Source organism: Eurytemora carolleeae, unplaced genomic scaffold (genome assembly GCF_000591075.1).
Source record: "Eurytemora carolleeae unplaced genomic scaffold, Eaff_2.0 scaffold505, whole genome shotgun sequence".
Taxonomy (NCBI): domain Eukaryota; kingdom Metazoa; phylum Arthropoda; class Copepoda; order Calanoida; family Temoridae; genus Eurytemora; species Eurytemora carolleeae.
The window spans coordinates 149,788-174,835 of NW_019396425.1; the positions used below are offsets into that span (position 1 = coordinate 149,788).

Here is a 25,048-nt window from a genome sequence, read left to right on the forward strand (position 1 = left end):
TTTTAATGTGCCATACACCTTCCCTGGGGGACCTGGGTCATGTGAGGTCCTACACAAAATTTGGGGCCGATTGGTTTAGCCGTTTTGACTTTTATTGGATACAAACGGACAGAAAGAAAAGGAAAGTATTAATACAGAAGTCACAAAACCAACTATGTATTTTATCAAGTATATTTTTTTCACAAAACCTTCATTAAATAATTTGTTAAATCTGTTGATTAGCAAGGTATCTCTGGGATCTTCGGAGATTAGTAAAGAGAAACTATCCTTCCTGTACGAAGTATCAGATTCTACCTGGAAACCGGAACTAAAGATATTCTTGATTAAGCTAGAGAATATTTCTCATCTCATCCTCAGGTTTGATTCATAATCTTTGATCGAGTTTTACATTTATACAAATTACAGGTTCGGGTATATATGAATATATTACAGGGCCGGGTATATATAAATATATTACAAATATATTATTTTCTTCTTAAAGCTTTGGCATCATCAAAAGTTCTTTAAGCTAGAAAAAGGATAAGATCAGATTAAGGTTTAAAGGCGGAATTAGTCATGCTCAGGTCGTGGTGAAATATAATTACGACAGAGCTTTTCAGAATTGCCCTTGTCTTTGCCACTGTGAGTTGATTTTCAAAGGTGCAAGGGGGGGTTTTAAAAAAGGACTTTATTAATTTATTACGCACAAACTAATATTTAAAGACGGTGACGCGAAACTAATGTTACTAAGAAAATGGAATGATATAAAGAAAATGGATTTTTTTTCTAGATATTTCTGTGACGACGACACGTTAAGTATAGTTGGACGCCACTGCAGGAAACTGGAATATTTGAAAATTCAAATCATCCCTGAACACGCAGAGGAGCAACAGGTTGGTTGGGTTGGTGGGTTGGTCGGCTGGTTAGTTGGTTGGATGATTGATTGGTTAGTTGATTGATTGATTGATTGATTGATTGATTGATTGATCTTAAACTATCCAAAACTTTTTTTCTGAAAGTGTAACCTCTAAACTGTTCAGAAATTTTCTCTGAAAGAACTGTTGAACTGTGCAGAGCTGTTTCTTTGAAAGTGTAACCTCTAAACTATCCAGAACTTTTTCTCTGAAAGTGTAATATCTTAACTATTAAAACTTTTTTCTCTGAAAGTGTTACCTCTGAACTTTTCAGAACTGTTTCTCTGAAATTGGAGGACCTTTAAACTGTTATTAACTAATTCTCAGAAAGTGTAAATCTAAACTGATAAGAAATGTTTAACTCTGAAGGTGCTAACTGTTCAGTGCGGTTTCTCTGAAAGTGTAACTTCTCAACTTTTAAGAACTGTTTCTCTGAAATTGATACCTTCTTCTGTTCTTCCTCGAGGAAGCCTCAAGCGAACGCCAACCCATTTGATTTGATTTAATTAGGGCTACCTCTAAACTGTTCAGGATTCTCTTTAAGATTAACCTCTGAACTGTTCTGATCACTGTAGATATTACACTTTCAAAGGAATATTTTTAAGCTATTTTCATAAAAACGTAATCTCTTTATTGTTGAGGACTGTTAATATGAATTACCTTCAAAGTGTACGCTTTAACTGTCCTTCAGGATTGTTTCTCCGAAAGTGTAACCTCCAAGACTCTGATATCCCTGTCTGGAATAAAAACTTTAACTTCTCTTCATCTTCGTTCTTCTCATTTCTCTTGGATCAAACTAACTCTACGTCTTCACTCTGCCAGGCAGCAAGGGTTTGTTATATCTTTATATTTTGATACTTTCCCTGGAATATCTTTTTTAATGGGTATTGATCGAAGAATTTTGTTCAGTAATTATTTCGACGACATTATTTCTCAACAGATAATATTTTTTTGTCGTAGGTTTCATCCCAACACTTCCCTCATCAACATGTCCATGAACTTCTTTTCCAGCCAAACCGAGCACTCAGACAGATTTCTGGAGTTCTTTAACGGAGTTCCTGAAGTGGATTTTGTTACAGATGTTCTTAAAACCATCCCAATTCTGTTCCCTGCCCTGAGAACGGTTGAGTTTGATGGTATTCACAATGATTTGCTTTACCTGGACGGACCAGATATCCCAGGTCCTGTGTATGGTTTGGTTAACCTTCTCCGGATACGAAAATGTTCCAGGATCCTAGATCTCTCCGAGCTCATGCCAAACATCAGAGAACTCTGTATAAATTACGTTCCACTGTCTAAATGTAAAAATCCTAGATTTGAGAATCTGGTAAAATTACGAATATGCCGGGATAATTACAGGGACAGGATGGATTATCAAGATTTAAAAGACCTTCTCCAGGCTTGTGTTCAGCTCAGAGAACTACATCTGGACAAAATTTCGTTGTTTGTCCGTCGGAACGGAGTTGAAGATAAGATTACGGACCCTGATATTCTCCAGCTACTCCATGACCTTCCGCACCTGACTAACCTGACAAAACTCAACCTGGATTTCTCCAGAACTAGTTCTCTCTCCGAGAAATCAGTATTCTCTCTCCTAGAGAACTGTCCTGGTTTGCGGAGACTTGAAAACCTGATCACGTGGAATATATCTGCGGAGAGTTTAAACCCTGACTATCTGCTGAGTAGGTTCAGGATGGGAGTTGTTTACGGTACCAGAGCCCATTGGAGTTTACACTGGAAAGACGATGAGGGAACCTTCTACGATTCAGCAGTTCCTATGGATCGGTTTTGATGTACAGTGATAACCAGAAAACTCAGGAATAGGAAGTGGACTTTAGTTATAACAAAAGATTCTAAGCATTCCTGGCGGTCAAACATAAACAAGGCATTTAAATCTCGTATTACTCGTTCAACTGAACGTTTTATTTCATAATTGTGATAGAAAAGACTGTGATGTTTAAAGTATTGAGAGAAAAAATTTTTGTTTTTATTTTATTTTTCAGAATTATAAATATTTCAGAATTTGCAATGTCTGACGATGAAAACGATCCGAAGGAGGTTTTGCTAAAGCAGCAGAGGAAGGAGAAGAAGGACCTTCAAGCCGAGATACAGGCAGGGGTGTAGGAAGGTTAAAATCTCCAAAATGTGGACATAGAGTGTGTGTAAAGTTTACCGAACTAAAGGTTTATACAGTAAGAATCTCGCTTAGTTAAAATCCTCGGAGGGGGGTGGGGATACATAAATAAAACAATAGAATTTAAGCAAAAATTGCCTGCTAGCTCTTACTTCAACGGGCCTCTTTTTAAATCTACTAAACTGATGACACCCCTAAACCAGGCTCTAAAGAAAACTGCGACAAAAGGAGATAAGAAGAAGAAGAAGGAGGTAGCAGATACAGTGATTAAACTAGAATCAGAGCTACACCAGAAACATAAACAGGAGTTAGAAGCTTTAGAAAAGGGCGACTCTGCGACTACTCAGGACAGTTCAAGGTAATTATCATTTGAGATTTCTATCTCTTATTTGGACCAATGAGAGATAGGTTTAACTCCTTGTTAACTTATATCAACCGATTTAAATCAGTTCCGTCCATTTCAAGGTTCTAAGGTCTGAACCTCTGATTGTATTTTACAACGGAAACTCTTTGATTTAAAGGAAATGGTTCTTTGCCACGAACTCTGATTTTTTGATCCCAACATCTTTGCAACCCAATGGTGTAGACTTTTGATATTTAAACTATGAATTCTAATAGATCAAATATTATAAGTGAGGAATTTCTAAGGTTTACACCACTAGGTTACAAAGATATAGGGATTAGAATATACAAGTTTGTGGCAAAGACTCAATTCTTTGAGAAAAATGTCACGTGTCTGAATCTACTTAATAAAAGATCTTTGTCAATTGTGCAGAATCTGGAATCCTTAAACTTTCAAACTTAAATAAAGATTTAAGAAAATTTTAAATTAATCCTGACCAGCCTGGAAACCCAGCTTTATATGGAAACCAATATTTTCTTTAATTCTCAATTCATTTTAGAGTTTAAACCAAACTCAGAACATTTCCGTGGTTCGAACAAGTTTTCATATCATAATTTGAGGCAAATCGGTCAAGGGAATTATGAGTTATGATCGAACATATAAACAGACAAACCGATTACTACTTCATATGAATAGATATAACAAGTAATTATTAATAATTTTGTTAGACCAACGATTAAGGTATTGGGAGAAAAAGTTTATTTCTTTGAAAACTTAATAATAAAATATCATTGTTTCTGCTAGGGTTCCCAGTATTGATGCACCGGAGGTTAAAGACGGCGAGGAGGAGGAGGAGGCTGCTCTGGGTCCTCTAGGAAACAGGCAGGAGAAAACATCAAAGATTTCAAAAGTATGTATTTAAAAAGATTTTTACGTGATTTAATGATTGAATTATGAATTTTCTATTCAAAATCTCTGTAAAGTGTCTGAAACCGACATAAACAAAATTAAATTATTCATGAATCTGACACCCTCAACTAAGCTTTTAGTGCGTTCTGCAGTATTTTACAGTACACAGACCGGAGATATATGTAGCGTGTAGTGGAGAGTTTTTATTTTGCTGGTTATCAGTTTAGTGTTATTGTTTTATACTTAATATTATCTTTAACTTTAACGCTTTTCATACTTCTTTGAATACATTTTCCTTAATATTCATTTATTGGTCAATGTAGGTGTTTGTTATAATTTATAATCAATCGTGTTTCCTTCTTTAATCTAAAATCTGCTGTCTAGGCTCAAAAAAGAAGAGACGCCAAAAACACAAAAGAGAAAGAAAGACAAAAAGAAATAGATAAACAAGAAGAGATAAATAAACTGGGACCTCGAGTTAAAGAACAAGAAGCAATCAAAGAAAAATTAAATAATAAGAAACTAAAACTTAAAGAGGTAAATGGTTTTTTAATTTAATGAGTTTTGTATATCAGGGGGGGGGGATTGCACATCATAAGGCACGTATTTCATCTTTTATTCTTTTAAATTTACATCGCGTACCATCCCTAGATCTCCTCCGACGGAGACTGTATGTTTGCCAGTATACTTCACCAACTCCAGCTCCTGGATATTCAATCCTCCGTCCAGGATCTTAGGGCGGAGACAGCAAACCAGCTCCTGGAGAACCAGGAGGAGTATATTCCTTTCCTTTCAAACCCAGAGTAAGATTATTTTTTTATATAAGTGAGATATTATTTCATACACTATTTTTTACATCTGACATTACACTTGACAGTGACACTGTTAATGTACTTGATGTTGTAAAAACTTGATAATCGCAAAAAAATGTAAGCTATTTTGAAGGGCCAGAGATCTTTACTAGTATAGCGTTTCCTGATCATTAAAAATATCATGTTATATGTATAGAACTGGAGATATGTTGACTAGTACAGAATATACCGAGTACTGTGATACAATGCGAAGTACACACGCCTGGGGAGGACAATTAGAGCTTAGAGCTTTATCTAGGGTTCTTAAGAAACCAATCCAGGTAATCTTAAGAATGATTTTCCGAAATATTTAACTAATTATTTGATCGTAAAAGGATCGTAAAGGGATCGTAAAAGACAGATGACATTTTAGAAGTACATTTTTATACTGGTGTACTTTAGGTTATTCAAGGAGAAGGTCCTGATATCCTAGTCGGAGAAGAGTATAGAGATCAAACTCTAACCCTGACATACCACCGCCATCTTCACGGACTCGGAGAACATTACAATTCTGTTATTCAATCTTGAAATCTGAAACCTAGTTAAGAATGGTTAAACCTGTTTATTAATCTTAAACCTTGTGATCAGTTCCTGAACTCTAATCTTCAACCTTACGATCAAATTCTGAACGTGAATCTTTAACCTTATGATCGATTCCTAAACTTTATTCCTCAACCCTGCGATCAATTCCTAAATTTAATCTGCAACCTTACGATCTCATTGAAACTTGAAATTCAACCTTATGATCAATTCCTAATCCTAAATCTTGTAACTTTTCAAAATTCATTCTGAGACAGAAATTTTAACCCTTGTGCAGATCTTTTATCTGAGTGTTTCACAATGCATTCAAATCCTATACTAATACGAGTAAAACTGAATCCTATACTAATACGAGTAAAACTGAATCCTATACTAATGCGAGTAAAACTGAATCCTATACTAATGCGAGTAAAACTGAATCCTATACTAATGCGAGTAAAACTGAATCCTATACTAATGCGAGTAAAACTGAATCCTATACTAATGCGAGTAAAACTGAATCCTATACTAATACGAGTAAAACTGAATCCTATAAATGAATTCAGCTTAATCCTGTCATTAAAAGTTTTCGCATTAAATCTTACGTTGAACCTTCTGATTAAATGTTAAGTCAGAAATCCAATCTTGAACTTTGTTTCAGAAAGAATGAATTACTCCAGGTGGTCTACCATCAGAAGAGGGTTCAGCAATTTCCGTCTCCGGGAACAATTAGAACTAGCCAGGGATCAGTATGAGAACCTGGAGACAAGGTTGAGAGGAGTAAACAAGCTTCCAATAATCCACAGTGAAGGATATGTCTGTGGATTGCCGATAAACCATAGATTCCAGATGACAAAGTTTAGAGAACTTTTCAATGTTCTCGTCAAGTAAATTCATTGGTGCTTTTTAACTATTCTATATTAATTCATTAATTTTCTCTTATAAAATCAAGGATTTCGCAGATTTTCTGTTTTCATAAAATAAGAAAATAAGATTATAAATTTTGGAGACCAAGCATTTATTATTATTCCTTGTTATTTGATCATAAATGTTGGGTTTGTTAGGACATTTATTGGATACAAGCAGACAATTCAAATATATATACTTATTAATAATGTTCTCAGCTGGAATATATTTGACCTTACTTACCAATCCTGTGAAGCTCAGAAACTAGCTTCATTTGTTGTTAACTTATTGAACTCAGTCTGACTGAACCCATTACAGCTGATGATCATAACTTGAATTCTATTAATCTATATAATAAAGCTCTTCGCTCACATATATGTATATTTATTATATAGATATATGTTAGCATATCTGGCCAAACGGATGGACCAAATTGTCTGAATTATTTAAGGAAACCCATTGGAATGACAAAGTTTTAAAAATTTCGATTTTTTCAAAATTCGAAATTTTGAAAAAAATATTTTAAGTAATTTAAAATTCCACGAACAACGCCGGGCACTTCAGCGAGTAGATTTATATTTATTTAGGGATGGAGTAATAAATCCAAAGGTTCAAGTTATCTCTCCAACCCATGTATCTCAGGAACTAGCTTGTTTAGCTCACTCTGAGGAACGAGGTAGATTCGTATTTAATCAAGCAACGAATTCAAATTACAAAGAAAAATTGTGCATTAAAGTTTGATATAATTATCTTTCTTGACCCTCATAAATACCTTAAAACCTATTCCTCTTTTTCTTCTAAAGATTTAGATATAAACTAATATCATTCGTCTGTTCCAGGTTTTTATCTTTGTTTAGCTTTTAGATTTTCTTTTCATTTTAAGGGACAGTTGTCATAATTTTAAGTGATCTTACCTTTAAAGGGATAGTTGTCATAATTTTAAGTGATCTTACCTTTAAAGGGATAGTTGTCATAATTTTAAGTGATCTTACATTTAAAGGGATAGTTGTCATAATTTTAAGTGATCTTACATTTAAAGGGACAGTTGTCTTAATTTTAAGTGATCTTACATTTAAAGGAACAGTTGTCTTAATTTTAAGATATTATATTTAAAGGAATAGTTGTCATAATTTTAAGTGATCTTACATTTAAAGGGACAGTTATCGTAATTTAAAGTGATCTTACATTCAAAGGGATAGTTGTCATAATTTTAAATGATCTTAAATTTAAAGGGACAGTTGTTGTAATTTTAAGTGATCTTACAGTTAAAGGGATAGTTGTCATAATTTTAAGTGATCTTACATTTAAAGGGACAGTTGTCGTAATTTTAAGTGATCTTACATTTAAAGGGACAGTTGTCTTAATTTAAAGTGATATTACATTTTAAGGGACAGTTGTCGTAATTTCAAGTGATCTTACATTTAAAGGGATAGTTGTCTTAATTTAAAGTGATCTTACATTTAAAGGGACAGCTGTCGTAATTTAAAGTGATCTTACATTTAATGGGACAGTTGTCGTAATTTAAAGTGATCTTACATTTAAAGGGATAGTTGTCGTAATTTTAAGTGATCTTACATTTAAAGGGACAGTTGTCTTAATTTAAAGTGATCTTACATTTTAAGGGACAGTTGTTGTAATTTTAAGTGATCTTACACTTAAACGGATAGTTGTCATAATTTTTAGTGATCTTACATTTAAAGGGACAGTTGTCTTAATTTAAAGTGATCTTACATTTAAAGGGACAGCTGTCGTAATTTAAAGTGATCTTACATTTAAATGGACAGTTGTCTTAATTTAAAGTGATTATATATTTAAATTGGGGCAGCCAGCTTCACAATGGTACCCTTGAAACCTTAATCTAACCAATAATCTCAAAGATGACTTTGTTTTTATGGTTTAAAAAGAGTTTAATTCTGATATTTTCTTCATTGTTTCTGAAGCAATAAATATACGAACGTCACTTTAGTAGAAAAACCACAAATGAAAATGAACAGTTTTCTAGAACAGAAACAAAATAAATAAATAATAAAAAGGGTTACTGTTGTGAATCGGACATGCTCCTCGATCATTGGAGGATCTCTTGAAATAAAGTTTGCTGTCCCTTTATGTTGCTGCTGGACCTAAAATGCTGTGGGTTATGTCAAATCGTTATTTTTTCTTCTTTTTTCTTCCCTGTGCAAAGATTAAACGTGAACCTACGGCAGGAGTATGTGAACAAGTTCTTCCACGGAGAGACGTCTAGCGAGGAACAGAGAAGAACTGGATTTATCTGGACCCACGGTCTCTGCAGCAGAGTTAGGTAGGTAGAGTAGTTTGGATTTCGATTTTCGTAGATCTGAAGTTTGTGTATTTAGAATTTTTATTTGTATTTAACGAAGAAACTTAACTAGCCTCCGCACTGCCCACGTTACCAAACGGGTCTAATTTGGATTGTAAGAGGGGGGGGGGCGGGGTCGAGTTACACTATATATATTGAGCCGTGAAAACTTTATAAATGTGGACATAGAGTGTGTGTAAAGTTTACCGAACTAAAGGTTTATACAGTAAGAATCTCGGTATTTGTACAGCCTAGGAGAGTACATTTGTTTATTGTTAATTATTTACTTAAAAATAAGTTTAATATGCATGTAATATATTATTTACATATTTAAGTCAACACTAAAAAGCCAGATTTTCATGCAAAGAATATAATTTGATTAAAGTTTACAATAAACCACTCGTTATTCAAGCTTGATTATAATTGACGACATTGTTCTGCAATTTCCTTGACTGTAGTAATGTTGTGTGTCTGTACCAAAAGAGTGTGTGTAAGGTTTACCGAACTTGTCTGCAAAGCAGTGCGACTGGCAATCTCATGCCAGACCAGCGCCATTTCCTTTCCCTTTATTCCTATTCCCTGATTTTATCTTTGTTGGTATTTTCTCATCAAAATTGACAGACTTTTGTTGAAAATTTTTAGACTTCCCTTACTCCTACCTATTCCTACCTGGCAAACTTTCTCTGAAGGGAACCCTTATCTAGGCGGAAGTGTTATAATGGTTCTGGAGATAAGTTTATCTTGTGTTAGATACGAGACTGGAGGAACCTTGATGTCTGCTATGGTCAGCTTGACTCGTGGGCTTTCTTGTAGTACTGGAGGTGGTACTCATCATGCTGGTCCTGACTATGGTTCAGGTTAGTTGTACTCCGGGTATTACCTAAAGTACCAAGATTTAGGTTCGTAATTACTCCGGATATAATCTTATTTCTGCCATTTTAGGTATTTTACTAGATCTATCTGTATCTTCTAAATCTAGATAAAATTGTACTTTATCCTGGTTCTGTTTACTCCGTTTATCTGTATCTACTGAACCTTGAGCAATGTAGTACAGTATCAAGGGTTCTGTTCATTCCACCTATCTGTATCTACTGAACCTGGATCAATATAAGACTATATTTAGGGTTCTGTTCATTTCATCCATATATATTTACTAAACCTGGATCAATATAAGACTATATTTAGGGTTCTGTTCATTTCATCCATATANTATATTCAGGGCTCTCTTTATTCCAATTATCTCTATCTACTGGACTTGGATCAATATAATACTTTATCTAGGGTTCTGTTTACTCAACGATCTTGCTGTGACCGCGGAAACCCTTCTCCGCCTGGGATTAGTGCAGAAAGTTCTCATAGTAGATCTAGACGTACACCAAGGAGATGGAACCGCTCTTATCTTCTCCAAAAACCCGGAGGTGTTCACCTTCTCAATGCACTGTCAGTCAAACTTCCCTTTCAGGAAGAATGCAAGTGATTTAGATATAGGACTAGAGGACCACGTGGGAGATAGGGGTGTAAAAAATATATTTAAACTTTAAAGAAAGATCAAGTAAGAAACCTCTTCTATATTTATTCTGCTTACTCGCCTCAAACTCTTACTTTACATGCGAATTGATGTAGGCCTTTGATATTTTGTACTAAGAAAACTATGAAGTTATAAAATCAAAGGTTTACGTTTATCAGGTTGCAAGGATACGTGAATTAGAAAATTAGAGTTTGAGATTTACTCTAATATTTTTTTTTTTCATTTGTATTACTATTCTTACACCCCTGGGGGTTCTAGTGAATATTTAGCAGTCCTAGACGAAACCCTTCCTCATCTCCTAGATACACTCAGACCTGATTTAGTTTTATACGATGCCGGAGTAGATCCTCACGTTAAAGATGATTTAGGTATAGTTATAGTAGGAGGAGTAGGCGTATTTAATGTTTTTGACATTGACATGTTTTCAATCTTATTGTTAAAATAGAAAATCTGCCAATATTTTATAAAAAGTGCGCAATCACCAGATTAAACATGAAAACGTGAAACTCTTAACAATAAATAGGATAAACCAACTTAACTGAAATTATTAATTGTTTTTAGTAAATGAAGATAAAACAACTTTAATGATATAAGTAAACATTAACATTAGCTTGTTACATACATGTATGTCTTGTGTATAATTGTATAGCAGTCCAGGTTGTATAAATGTGAAAACAAGGAAAGTACAGAGAGGGGTGTAGCAAAGAGTTTGGGGCGACCAGATGTTTTGAAATGGGTAGAATGAGGATGCGAAGGGGCCACCCCTCTTGCGTACCGGAAGGGACGTTTCAGGGATGAATATACAAAATAAAATCCATTGAACGAAATATTTTTTCTTTTTTACTCAATATTTATCAATATTTGAAGAACAAATACATTTATTGTTTTAGGGAAGTTGGATCTGACGGACGAGGGATTATGGCGGAGAGATGAACTTGTAGTTAGGAATTGTATTAGACGAGGTATTCCTGTATCCACAGTCATTGGAGGAGGATACGACAGGAATATAGAGATATTAGCTGCTAGGTATTCCAAAGTGTGATTTTGAAGAAAATTTTATGTCAATAACTTATTTAAAATTTTGCTTACATCCCCTCCCTCCTCCTTGCCGCAAATTCTAATATTCAAATCACTATATATTTGCATCTTGATAAATCAAACTTAGATAATTTCATCCAACAGAAAACTTAGTTATGGGGGAGGGGGGGGGGGGTAAGTTTTAAATTTAAGATTTTAGACATGTATTTATTGGTTTTTTTTTCAGACACAGTATAGTACACCGAGTTTGTACTAAAGTCTGGAGAGAAAGCAATCTCGTTTTCTAATGACAATATGTTGGACTCGAGCCAACCTTACTCTAACAACAGATCAGACAATACAGTTGCTCAAAGTACACCTGGAAACATGCCGGACGCTAGGACAGATATGGTGATTGATTTCATTGCTGGATCACTGGGAGCAGCAACCTCGGTGTATGTGGGTCAACCCCTGGATACACTCAAGGTCAAGATGCAAACCTTTCCTCAGCTCTATCCAAACCTCAAGGTCTGCTTCACGCGAACCCTGGAGAATGAAGGGATTGTTCGCGGGTTTTATGCTGGAACTGTTCCTTCTCTGGCGGCAAATATAGCTGAGAATAGTATTCTATTCGCCGCCTACGGAGCTTGTCAGAAACTAATCGCCAAATCCATGGGAATTCCAAGGGTTGAGGATCTGAGTGTGACAGCCAATGGAATGAGCGGGTTCCTGGCCGCCTTCTGGTCTTCTCTCGCCCTCTGCCCTACTGAGCTGGTTAAGTGCCGGCTGCAGGCTATGCGGGAGTCCTCCACGTCTCAAGGAAAAGAGCCACTGAAGATTGGTCCATACCAGCTTACGCGGGATATTCTCAGAACCGATGGAGTTCCTGGATTATTTCGCGGATTGACTGCTACGTTCACAAGAGAAATGCCGGGATACTTTTTCTTCTTTTTCGCATACGAGCTTATGCGGGATCTTTTGCGAGCTCCTGGTCAGACTAAAGATGAGATTGGAGCTCTTAAAACTGTAGTGGCTGGTGGAACGGCCGGAGTAACTCTTTGGACGATTATATTTCCGGCCGATGTTGTGAAGAGTAGATTACAGGTGTCTGGGGGTAAGACCCCGATGTTGAAACTGATGTCACAAATCTACCGAACCGAAGGATTAATGGCTCTGTATAGTGGACTTGGTCCAAGTCTTATTCGTACCTTCCCTGCTACTGGAGCTTTGTTCCTGGCTTACGAAACCTCGAAGAAGGCCATGACCTCGTATGTTAGTTAAACCGGTGCTACCTCTATATATATATATTAAATTTATTAGATAAATTTGTAGGTTTTTTTCAGAAGAAATATGTCGGTAGGTCAGGATAAGTCTATGAGCCGGCCTCGAAGTGCCAAACCGAGATGGCAACTAGATTTTAGTAAATCCTCCGGAGGTTCAGAACTTTCTTCTCCTCCAGGTTACGCTCCTGGAGCTGCATCAACCCATCACGAAGCATCCAGGTAAAATTGAGAGCAGAGAAGATGAATTTGGTATTGATGTTGAACTAAAAGATTTAATGGGTTCTTGTGTTGAATGTCCAAGATTTATTTTGGATTTTTCACCCATTTCTCTCTTGTTGGTTAATTCAATTTTGTTCTATTATACATTACAAAGGAACTAATTACCCGCCTCAATAATTTTCTCACCTTTTTATGTTCTCAACCTCGTAAGCGATGGTCTAAACCTTCTTATTTATTAGTAAAATCAGAATTCATGGTTGAAAATATCAATGGTCAACAATAACAGGTTTCTAAAAAAAAATTTAAATGTATATTCAAACCAAAAAAGATATAGGCGATAGAAAACTAGAGTTTGAGGAGAGAAAATCATTTTTTAAATTTTTTTTTTTCTCTTTAGCAATTCTTCATTTACTCTCGATCCTTCTTTTTCTACTAAATATCTAACTTCTCTTAATTTTTTTATGTATTTAGAGAGTCCGATCCCAACCTGAGAATAAAGCGGAGCTGGGATGTAGCTCTAGGTCCGATGAAGCAGGTTCCCATGAACCTGTTCATCATGTACATGTCAGGGAACAGCATATCCATCTTCCCAATCATGATGGTTATCATGATGATGGTCAGGTTAGTTGTTTGAGAAGCTAGTTTGGGAACCCAGTTTGGTCGGGAAGTTCCCAGTAAATTTTAATAAACACTCTCAATGTTCTACAGAGTTCTACTATTCAATTGTGAGGCAAATCGGTTTAGGGGTCCCTGAATTATGATTGGACATACAAATAAACAGAGATTACTACTGTATAAAGATGCTTAAATTTTTTTGCCTAAAAGAATTTTTTTAAGATAATTGGTTTGATAAGATTAAGAAAATCTATGCAAGAAATCAAAATATCGATAAATATGAATTATGGAAACAGATCTTCAAATGAAAATTTCTTAAATATATTAAATAAAAAGCTTTGAAAAATCTATTTTTCTACCTAACTGAACTAAACTAATGTCGTCGGCGTAAAAACCAATTCAAGAAAGATAACTTCGACTTCAATTTCGCTTTCTACAAAAACTAAAACATAAAAACTAAGAGAAGCTGTCATTTAACAACTCTACTATTTGTTTACTTATAATTTGTAATAAGCTGTCAGAAATCAAAACTTGATTTCAAACATCTTTATCATTGTATTGATATAAGCGCCGATCACTGTACTAAATCTTGTTGCACTTTTAGTTTTAGTTGAGATTATTGAGAATTAAACTAATTTATAAAACGTATCTATTTTAATAATTTAAGGTTTAATTTGCAAATCTTTAATTCTATGTTAAATGTCAGTTCTTTGAATTTGTTAGATGAATGAAATATTATTATTAGCTGAAGGGCCCGGCGTTGCCCGTGAAAAAAAATGTTTTGAAAAATTTGAAAAAAAATTATATATAGATATTATTTATTTAGACCTGTGAAGACGATGTTTACAGTTAAACAGACGTTTAAATCTTTTGAATCTGGATCCGGCGGTATTGTCACAAATACTATAGGTACAGGTTTTTCTTTAACCCTTTTTTTAAGAATTCATACAAACTTTGTTCCTCATTCATAACAGAAAAATCGATGTTATTAACATAAGGATGAAAAATCCTACACTAAAATAAAACAAGGGGGATAAAATAGGAGTGTGCCTGATTCACAACGGAATCCTTGACGCTTTTATAAAAATGTGGAACATAAAAGCGTATTTTTTCTAGCTTGAAAAATGTCTGATTCTGTTAATTTCTCCATTGTTTCCAATTAAGAAATTCACAAGTAATTTTTGTAGGGAACAGACGAAAATTATCAGTTTTCAAAAACGAAAACATGGATATCTAAATCCTATTTGATCAAACAAAGTTTTTAAGGGTACCGTTGTGAATCGGATATAACACTATTTCAAGGGACGGTCACTTCTACTTCCTGTTACCGTCCCTTTGAAAGACAAATCTAAAGTAATATAACTTTATATTTAGGGCAGAAATTTGTATTTGTACTTGGTAACTTGGCCAACCTGGCACTGGCGATGTACAAATGCCACGGCATGGGTTTACTACCCACACACGCCTCGGACTGGCTCGCCTTCGCAGATCCTTTAGAGAGAGCTGAGTACGGGCTCGGCAGTATAGGACTATAAACTTGCGTATTTTACAGACCAGATTTCGCGCATTTCTTCTTGGGAGTCAAATACCCAGTAAAACTTAATTAGATGTATGTTATTGTTTTTGTATTTGTGTTATTTATACGTTAGTATGTGGTATTTGATTTATATTTTATCTATTGGCAAAGCAGGATCAATATATAATTTTGAAAATTTTCATTTTTAAGTATTTAAGTATAACCTCATCAACTGAAATTATTTCATAGTCTTTTTTTCATTTTAATTAGAAAACCTGTTTAATACTGCTTTTCTGTTATAGATTTAGGTTATTTCAATAAATTTAAATTTTACAATTTTGACTTTTATTGTAGAAAAAAAAAGATCTGAAGTCCTAGAATCACATAAAGTTTGAATGTTTTATTTTCTGTTTTCTGGTACAAGAATCTGGTTTATATACACGGATCGGAGAAGAGCGTTAGTCTTTGTGATATTATGTACAATGAGAACCAAATAACCTTGGAATAGGAAAAAACTTTTACTCAAAGTTTTGTGAACATGAGACACATCGATTGTGCAGTGATTTACAATTACTATTTGCCTAATTTAAAAACATAAAATACACTTCAAGTATTGCTTTAATATCGTCTTCCAATTCCACAGTTTTCTGATTCTCACTGTATGGTATATTTTTTAATAATAACCTCTCACAGCATTACATTTTACTTGTTTTAAACTAAAATCAAGACTGCCTATCTGCCTATCTGCGTTTAAATGCAGTTGGTTCAGTAACAAAAATCTGTTTTTAATAATTAAAAATCACTTTATATAATCACAGTTTCCATATTTTACATATTCACATTACATTATTCAAGTTTACTTTACTAATGAGTAATTGGAGGTTACAGTTTTGGTTAAGCTTAAATCGGTATATTTTGGACAATGTCTGATGTAAAAATAAAACTTAGAAAATGGCAAGAACTTTTTAAATGGCCGAATAATTAGCTTTGAAACACATATGCTAATAAATCTAGGTTTACAACACTGTAATAGGAGTTCGAGTAGGACAGACAAATTTCGAAATATTCTTTTTGAGTGATAGAGACAAAGTTTTTTTAAAGATTTTCTTTTTCATGGCTTGTTAAAGGGAATTATTGCTGAACATTACAGCTCTTGCTGCAATAACAATTTTATCAAGGCTCAACTAAGACAACTTCAATTTTCCATGTTTTTAAAACTCTATTGAAATAGAATTAATTTGCGTCACATAACTAGTTCACGGAGCAGGTCTGATTCCACCAATCTTTGTTGCTGAAGCGTATGCGTGTAAAGGAGTTGAGTTTTTGCCACAAACTCTGATTTTCTAATCTCTATATCTTTGTAACCCAATGTCGTAGACCTTAGATATTTCAAACTAATAATACTTAAAGATAAAATAATCTAAGTTTGAAATATCAAAGGTTTGGACCATCAGGTTGCAAAGATATTGGGATCAGAAGGTTTGAGTTTGTTGTAAAAACTCAATTCCTTTCTACAATTGATATTTGTCTTATTTTTTTTTTAATTCCCCTGTTATGTTAGGGTAGATTCACACAAATCTCACTTCTTTAATATCAATGTTTTATTTTTGTACTTTGAAAAGGAAGCTTTGAAAGTAATTTTGACATTGTCAGTTCCCAGTTTAAGAACTGGGATATAAACTAGGGTTTGGATTAGTATCCGGTTTATCCCGGGTACTCCCTCGAACTACGAGGACGAGACGAATTCTAGCTCCGGGTTGTATTCTTCATACTGAAACTCCGGGTAAAGAGAATACCAGAGCAGACCCTGCAACATAAGGAAATTAAATCACAAAATGCTTCAGCATAACGCTGAATTACGAAAATGTAATAAAAACAGGCTTTCGCAATACTCTGTTATAATACTAGCAACAACAATGAATATATTTCAAACTATATCTTTTTTAAATATCTAAGGTTTCAAAGATAAAAGGAATGGAAAATGGTGTGGTCAGTGATTAGTTCCTTTGAATTGCTGTTTAACCAATTTATGAGCGTAAATAAGCTAAAAAATAACTTTTCATCCAAACTTGCAAGATTTTAAAGTACTAAAATGTCACCCGTCTAAAAGCCTTTTCCGTAAAAGTTTTTTATTTAAAGGGATCGAAAACGTAATTTAATTTTTAGAGCTGGCATTCTACAACTTTAAATTTTAAACCTTTGTCTGATCAAGGATGAGTTATCCCTCTATTTCTTTGGAAAAGTCGATTATTTTATTTATTTAAGCGACTAATTGTAAATCGGATATGCCACCTTTTAATGGAGGTTCGCTTAAAATTATGTTTACAATGTTTTATTAACCTGCTGTGAAGTGACCATATCTGAGAATGAGTCCAGGACTGTTGAGAAGTCCGGCCGTTCACTTGGATCCGTCATCCAGCAGGTTAACATCAGCTGATACAAGATGTCGCTAGTGTATCGGGTTTGCGGCAACCGTAGACCTTGTAGAATTCGACTCTTCACCTCCCGGGTTTTTAAACCACAGTAAGGGGTCGCACCTGGAGAACAGTTGGTAGTTAGCCAGAACAAATTAATCATAAAACAAAAGTTTCTGATTGTCTTTTGAAAACTCAACTTATTTATAAGTTTACAGCTCAGATAAAAAAAAATTTTAGGAAACTAAATTTATAGACACAATCATGGTTACAGAAATACGCTAAATATTGTAGTATAACTAGCTTCTTTTCATTATAACACTTATAATTAAAAAGTAGGTAAAAAATGGGTTTCTAATGGTTTTTACTAACCTAAAGTAACAATTTCCCACATAATACAACCAAAGGACCAAGCTGCACTCTTACAGCTGAACTGGTTTTTCAGCAGCGTCTCCGGAGAACTCCATCTTGTGTAATCTAAACTCCGGGGTCTCTTGTTGTACTCCGCTACTCCGAACCCAAATATCTTTGGCCTGTATCCAGGTCCCATATAAACCATCCGGGAGCAGAGTTGACGAATTTGAACACCGCTATGCGTGAGATGATCCAACCCTTCAGCTATACCAACCATGATACTAATTGCGTCCTCCTCACGGATTGATGAAAACCGGTTTGATTTCTCCGCATAGCTAGGATGGGTTTCCAAGGACCGACTATCTAGGAGAAGTTGTTTAAGCTCTATCTCTGCTGGATCCAGGACGAGTAAAGTTGTCTCCTGCTCCTCACATATACCTATTAGGTTCGTGATGTTCTCATGAAACTTGGCCTTGATGTTCAGATCCAACTCCTTAAGCATATTCAACCTGTCCGTCTTATCCATCATCTTGTTGGGGATGATGTACACGTTGCATGCGACTATCTCGTTGTTCATACTCACGGTACCTTTCATGGCAGTGCCAAATTTACCCCGACCAAGAACCTCGTTTTGAACCTCGACAAAATTCCGTGGAATCTGCCAAACTTTTCCGTCCAGGGATTGGAAATATTCCTCTTGGGTTCGCTGCTGCTCCGTCTCGAATGCATCGTTATCCAGGTATCCACTTTCCTGTGGATCCATCGTTGGGACGGTTGTTAACAGCTCCTGATTGTTGGTTCGCCGTCTACGAAACCGTTTACCGAGAGAATATCGGATAAACATAAAGAATCCGACCGCTAGAATGAGAAGAACCGCGGCAACGACGATTGAAACGGTTAAAACGGTCGTTGCCGTTGAATCTAATAGTTTCTCTGTTTCATCAGTCATGGTTTTCAAGAAGGTTTCCTCAATCACAACCTTCTCTTCCTCATGTTTATCATTTTCATCATGACCATGATCATGATCATGATCATGATCATGATCATGGTCATCATCTTTGGATTGATCTTCAAGACTTTCGAATTTAAAAACTACCATGTTACCAACATCGTGTTGATCATGACTAACCATGGCGAATGATCTCTTGGTAACCCCATTCAACTGAGATACAGCAGCCAGGGATACATGGTAATCTCTATCCCGGAGCGGACCATGGTTTTTATATCCACGATATTCTTGATTATCTCCAATAGTAAACTCCTCATGAGTATGAAGATAGTCTGTATCTAGCTCCGCTGTAACCCAGTAGTTTAATCCCTCGGCCTTTGCTGTATCATAATCCAACAAGGTTTCAGGATCAAACGGACTCGGAGTAGTCTCGTCCAGGACAAGGACGAGATAGGACGTGATAGGTCCGTAGAACTCCTCCACGGGATGTAGTTTGGCATGTATAGTTCCTTTAATATGATCCAGGTCGTGTTTAACTATGGTGGGAGGAGAGGGTTGTTTAGGTATCCCGACCTCTGTCCAGAACAGACCTGATACCGGAGAACTAGAACCTTCTTCAGTCAGAGCATACACACTCACTTCATACTGGGAGCCAGGGAGCAAACCTAAATATAAATTTAAAGGGATTGTTGACACTTTTTAGAGAGATATTACTTTATTCCTAGAAAAAGTATCTCTTGGTTGGTGATCTTGGCAACCTGGTGTAGTAGTAGACCTTGCAACCTGGTGTAGTAGTAGACCTTGCAACCTGGTGTAGTAGTAGACCTTGCAACCTGGTGTAGTAGTAGACCTTGCAACCTGGTGTAGTAGTAGACCTTGCAACCTGGTGTAGTAGTAGACCTTGCAACCTGGTGTAGTAGTAGACCTTGCAACCTGGTGTAGTAGTAGACCTTGCAACCTGGTGTAGTAGTAGACCTTTTATATTTTTAATTATGAATTCTTCTAGGTACAATAACAAACGTTAAAAATATTAAAGCTGTACACGATCAGGTTGTAAAAATATAGGGATGAACAAATTGGAGTTTGTGGTCCCCATAAACTGTAGTAAAACAACCACGACTTGTAGACTAAAGATATGATTTTAATTGTCTAATGAACATGAGAAACAGAAATTTTGCAGTGGGCACGGAGTACGGACCCATTTAACTCCTCAAACTATTAACAAGAAAACTTTATTTCTATTAACATAAAATACACTTAAAGACTAATAAAAAGTCATTTTCCTATTTCACAGTTTTATGGGGATCGCTGTACATGATGTGTTAATCAACAATTTACAATTCTTCTATGTAATAAAATTAATTGTAAAAAATCTTTGCAAAATTCTCACTCGTCTTTGATGTTTTAATCCTTTGGCGAAGATTATCAAGATAAAATCCCCTATGTAGATAAAAGAAACCTGGTGTGATCGTTAATGGCCTTAATTAGTCCTGAAATTCAGAACTCAAAATTTATTAACAATTTTTTTAAAAATAAATCATTTTCAATTTTAAGAATGTAATTTTCAGGACCTTAATAATTACCTATAATATTTGCTGCTAGTGTTGTATTGGAGACCTTGAGAGATTTGTTCTGAAACCTGGATCTATCGGGACTATAAGAGAAGTTGAGATGAACCAGAACCTTGAACTCCAGGATAAGAAGGTTACTGACCCGCGGAGTATCCCATTCAATAGAGATGGTTGAGTTCTTTGGTTCCCCTTTCGTTCTCAGGTTCGAGGGCGGAGCAAGAACTAAAAACATGATATCTTTTTATTTTTTCAAAAAATGATCGATTTTTTTTACAGAAAACCTAAAATTGGACAAGTTACGTTAAAAATGTAAAAATTCCCATGGAACCAACAGTTTAATAGTTTAATAGTTCTATATTAAAGAGAGAGAAAACTGAAAAATAGACTTAATTGTGGCTATTTGTTTCTGAAGACTCCAGATTTTTCCTAAAAGTATTTTTTTATTAATGCACCAAATGTCTATTTTATCGATTAAACCCCACGTCATCCTAGCAAATGTCGGAATTGGTCTTTGCCACAAACTCTGATATTTCCTAATCCCTTCCTCTTTGCCACCTAATTTCGGATACCTTCGATATTTCAAATTTTGAAATCTAAGTTTGAAATTGCAAATAATAATAATAATAATCTATTTCATATCATTGCAAAGATACAGGGATTAGAAAATGAGAGTTTGTGGAAAAGATTAAATTCCTTTAATAAATAAAATTTATATTCAACCTAAAAGATTTTATTCAAGATGTAAATAACAGTTACCATCTAGTCCTGTTTTTTATATTCATTGTATGCAAGATATAAATATAAATTACCATCTAGTCCTGTTTTATATATTGTATTCATGATATAAATATAAATTACCATCTAGTCCTGTTTTATATAAATTGTATTCAAGATATAAATATAAATCACCATCTAGTACTGTTATATATATATTGTATTCAAGATATAAATATAAATTACCATCTAGTACTGATTTATATATATTGTATTCATGATATAAATATAAATTACCATCTAGTACTGTTTTATATATATTGTATTCAAGATATAAATATAAATTACCTGTTAGTTCTGTTTTATATATATTGTATTCAAGATATAAATATAAATTACCATCTAGTCCTGTTTTATATATATTGTATTCATGATATAAATATAAATCACCATCTAGTACTGTTTTATATATATTGTATTCAAGATATAAATATAAATTACCTGTTAGTTCTGTTTTATATATATTGTATTCAAGATATAAATATAAATTACCATCTAGTCCTGTTTTATATATATTGTATTCAAGATATAAATATAAATTACCATCTAGTACTGTTTTATATATATTGTATTCAAGATATAAATATATATTACCATCTAGTCCTGTTTTATATATATTGTATTCAAGATGTAAATATAAATTACCATCTAGTCCTGTTTTATATATATATTGTATCCAAGATATAAATATAAATTACCAGCTAGCTCTGTTTTATATATATTGTATTCAAGATATAAATATAAATTACCATCTAGTCTTGTTTTATATATATTGTATTCAAGATATAAATATAAATTACCAGCTAGTCCTGTTTTATATATAGTGTATTCAAGATATAAATATAAATTACCATCTAGTACTGATTTATATATATTGTATTCAAGATATAAATATAAATTACCATCTAGTCCTGTTTTATATATAGTGTATTCAAGATATAAATATAAATTACCATCCAGTCCTGTTTTATAGATTGTATTTGAGTCTGCTCCTCCACATATAGTGCTGGTATCCCCAACACACCGGGCATAGCAAACTCCTTCTCCGTACTTCCCGTACTCATTACCACAGTAGCAGTACCGTCCGTTCTGAGATCCTAAAATACCAAAAATAAAATCAAATACTACTTCAAAATTTACTTTTTTAAATTTATGTTTCTTAGATCTATAAAGTGGCTAGCTCATTTCTGCTTCAAAAATATGGGAAAAATTGTAAGAATTAAACACTTTCGTCAGGGATATCTTCAACATTGATGATCAGATGGTTTAAAGGGTACCGTTTAGTGAATCGGGCCTTTCCCTCTATAAAAATAAAGTCACTGAGAAATATAAAGAAAGTCCCATTCAGCAATTTTTACTTGGTGAAAAATTATTAGCTGTCGCCTTTAACTATAATTTTCTCATCCCGATATCTTTGCAACCTGATATCGTAGACATTTGTGCATTTAAAATATAAATTCTGGTAAATAGAATAGTCAGAGTTTGAAATGTCAGGTTGCCTACATATAGGGATTATAAAATTAGTTTAAAAGGGAGTTTACGCATCTTATCTGATATGTGATTTGGTTTCTGCAATTTTGTATTTTGTATTTGATTATTGTGAGTTTTCACTTTTAATTATTGTTACACATTAAAAATTATTGACTTTAAAATGAAAAATATGGAGTATACAGTATACACTAATAATGATTTTCTATCCGAATGACAAATCAAAACATGTTTATAGATCTTCCTAGTTCCACAATAAGAGACAAGAGCTTTTTAAAATGGACTTTTAAAAGACTTCAGCCCTAAAATTAGCTGGATATATTTATGAGGATCGGGTGTCAGTGTTTAAAAAGTTATGCCAAATTGGGATTACAAGCTATGTATCCATAGTTGGATATTAATCTACTTTATGAATGAGTTCTTAATGGACAGATTTTTATCATTCTCTTGATGTAAGGGAAAAATTAAGACTATTTTAATCGCCATTTATCTCCGCGAAATAATGGAATTGAGTCTTTGCCACAAACTCAGATATTCTAATCTCTATATCTTTGAAACCCAATGTCATGGAGACCTTAAATATTTCAAACTATAAATTTTGTTATAAATCAAATAATCTAAATTTGAAATATCAAAGTTTACACAATCAGTTTGCAAAGATATAGAGATTCGAACATTCGATTTTGTTGCATATACTGAATTCCTATGAAAACTAAAATTTAAAATACTATCAATTAATTATTAATAGACAGCTTTATATCACTCGTTGTTATACATGGCACAATAAGTTCAAGTAAGGGGAAATTTTTAATCGACATTTATCTATACGCAGCATCAAGGAATTGAGCCTTTGCCACAAACTCTCATTTTCTAATCCCTATATCTTTGCAACCCAATGTAGGCGACCTTAAATATTTCAAACTAAAAATTCTGTTTGAAAAGGTTTAAACCATCAAGTTGCGAAGATATAAGGATTAGAAAATCACACAGACTCAATTTCATTGTAATCTAAAGTTTATAGTTAAAACTAATATTAAGTTGACTTATACCTGCGTAGAGATAAAAATTCTTTTTGCATTCTTTAATACAAAGTTGAATTGTATTGGGTTGTCCTGGAACCTGGAATTCCAGGTCTCTTGTTTCCTTGTTATCCAGGAAACATCCAACATGCATCCCAATTAGATCTCCGAAATCCTGACCCAGGACAAACAAGGGTGTGGTCAGAAAAACGAAAAGTATATTTCTTCCGATCATTTTTGAAAAAAGTATCACGATCTGGTTTGCTATTCCACGAATGGTTTTATCATATTCATCCTTTATTTACCGACTCTGGTTTAATTTTCTCATGGCTTTATGTTTAACTGTTAAGGGTTGAGATGAGAGTTTTAAATTTCTGGTTTCTCTGCTCCGGGTCCACTGTATAGTTACTAGTATACCTGGTTTACCTGGTTTCACTGGTTTACAGTGTACCCTGAGTAATACGTATATAGTATCTACCTTACTCTACATATTGTAAGGATAGCTAGGCGTTGGGTGTGGGGTGGGGGGTGGGGCGTAAGTGGAAACAATGAAACACTTGTAATTGCAATTCCTAATGAACTCCATAACTTAAAAAAATATATTTAGAAAAAAAAAATTTTCATTTAAAAAGATTGTATCGTTTTCAACGGAAGAACTATAAAACGAGGAATAAAGACATTATACAAAAAAAAATAGAAACTTCTTTTTGTTATTTTGGTCTCATTTAACAAAAAAACAAAACATGCCAAGGAACATGTAATGCATTGATTTTAAAGCTTTTTCAAATGCCATGCATACTCTAGACCTCTTCTTTTTGAGAGTAAATATCCTTATGTTCATTTTAACTCCAAGCAAATTTTATACTTGTTAGGAGTTAGAGGAGAGAGGAGAACTAGGTTCAGGGTTAGGACTTAGATGAGAGAGGAGAACCAGGTTCAGAGTTAGCAGTTAGATGAGAGAGTAGAACCAGGTTCAGGGTTAGGAGCAAGAGGAGAGAGGAGAACCAGGTTCTGGTTTAATAGTGACAGAGGTGGTCAGATGAAAGAAGAGATCCAGGTTCAGGAATAGGAGTTAGATGAGAGAGGATAACAAGCTTCAGGGTTAGGAGTTAGATGAGAGAGGAGAACAAGGTTCAGAGTTAGGAGGTTGAGGAGAGAGGAGAACCAGGTTCAGGATTAGGAGTTAAAGGATGTTTAAGAGTCAGATGAAAGAGAAGAACCAGGTTCAGTATTAGGAGTTAGATGAAAGAGAAGAACCAGGTTAAAGATTAAGAGTTAGACGAGAGAAAAGAACCAGGTTCAGGATTAGGAGTTAGAGGAGAGAGAAGAACCAGGTTCAGGATTAGGAGTTAGATGAAAGAGAAGAACCAGGTTCAGGATTAGGAGTTAGATGAAAGAGAAGAACCAGGTTCAGGATTAGGAGTTAGAT

At 34.3% G+C, this 25,048-nt stretch overlaps 5 protein-coding genes across 6 annotated transcripts; 4 read left to right on the forward strand and 1 right to left on the reverse strand.

Annotated features, from left to right (window-relative positions):
• Positions 1–1,545: 1,545 nt before the first annotated feature.
• Positions 1,546–6,313, forward strand: LOC111703060 (OTU domain-containing protein 6B). The gene is made up of 8 exons (XM_023474915.1): positions 1,546–1,724; positions 1,854–3,005; positions 3,231–3,385; positions 4,175–4,280; positions 4,664–4,816; positions 4,931–5,082; positions 5,288–5,411; positions 5,533–6,313. Exons 2-8 carry the CDS (start codon positions 2,847–2,849, stop codon positions 5,656–5,658), a joined length of 975 nt encoding a protein of 324 aa, XP_023330683.1. The 5' UTR covers positions 1,546–1,724; positions 1,854–2,846; the 3' UTR covers positions 5,659–6,313.
• On the forward strand, positions 6,292–11,818 carry LOC111703059 (uncharacterized protein SYNPCC7002_A1628). 2 transcript variants are annotated; one of them, XM_023474911.1, is made up of 8 exons: positions 6,292–6,536; positions 7,143–7,224; positions 8,760–8,854; positions 9,623–9,729; positions 10,154–10,385; positions 10,659–10,768; positions 11,291–11,426; positions 11,665–11,818. In XM_023474911.1, exons 1-8 carry the CDS (start codon positions 6,316–6,318, stop codon positions 11,723–11,725), a joined length of 1,044 nt encoding a protein of 347 aa, XP_023330679.1. In that variant the 5' UTR covers positions 6,292–6,315; the 3' UTR covers positions 11,726–11,818. The 2 variants fall into 2 exon arrangements, with proteins under 2 accessions (XP_023330679.1, XP_023330680.1); XM_023474912.1 differs by having other exon boundaries at positions 6,292–6,419.
• LOC111703040 (mitochondrial ornithine transporter 1-like) lies at positions 11,733–12,698 on the forward strand. Its single transcript, XM_023474887.1, has one exon. It carries the CDS (start codon positions 11,733–11,735, stop codon positions 12,696–12,698), a length of 966 nt encoding a protein of 321 aa, XP_023330655.1.
• LOC111703062 (ER membrane protein complex subunit 4) lies at positions 12,685–15,252 on the forward strand. The gene is made up of 4 exons (XM_023474916.1): positions 12,685–12,919; positions 13,391–13,540; positions 14,361–14,443; positions 14,909–15,252. Exons 1-4 carry the CDS (start codon positions 12,768–12,770, stop codon positions 15,067–15,069), a joined length of 546 nt encoding a protein of 181 aa, XP_023330684.1. The 5' UTR covers positions 12,685–12,767; the 3' UTR covers positions 15,070–15,252.
• Positions 15,253–15,435: 183 nt separating this feature from the next.
• LOC111703058 (putative tyrosine-protein kinase Wsck) lies at positions 15,436–24,065 on the reverse strand. The gene is made up of 7 exons (XM_023474910.1): positions 23,650–24,065; positions 22,066–22,209; positions 20,351–20,560; positions 17,837–19,432; positions 17,391–17,587; positions 16,566–16,857; positions 15,436–16,341 (listed from the first exon to the last, which is right to left on the reverse strand). Exons 1-6 carry the CDS (start codon positions 23,852–23,854, stop codon positions 16,777–16,779), a joined length of 2,433 nt encoding a protein of 810 aa, XP_023330678.1. The 5' UTR covers positions 23,855–24,065; the 3' UTR covers positions 15,436–16,341; positions 16,566–16,776.
• Between the last annotated feature and the right edge of the window lie 983 nt (positions 24,066–25,048).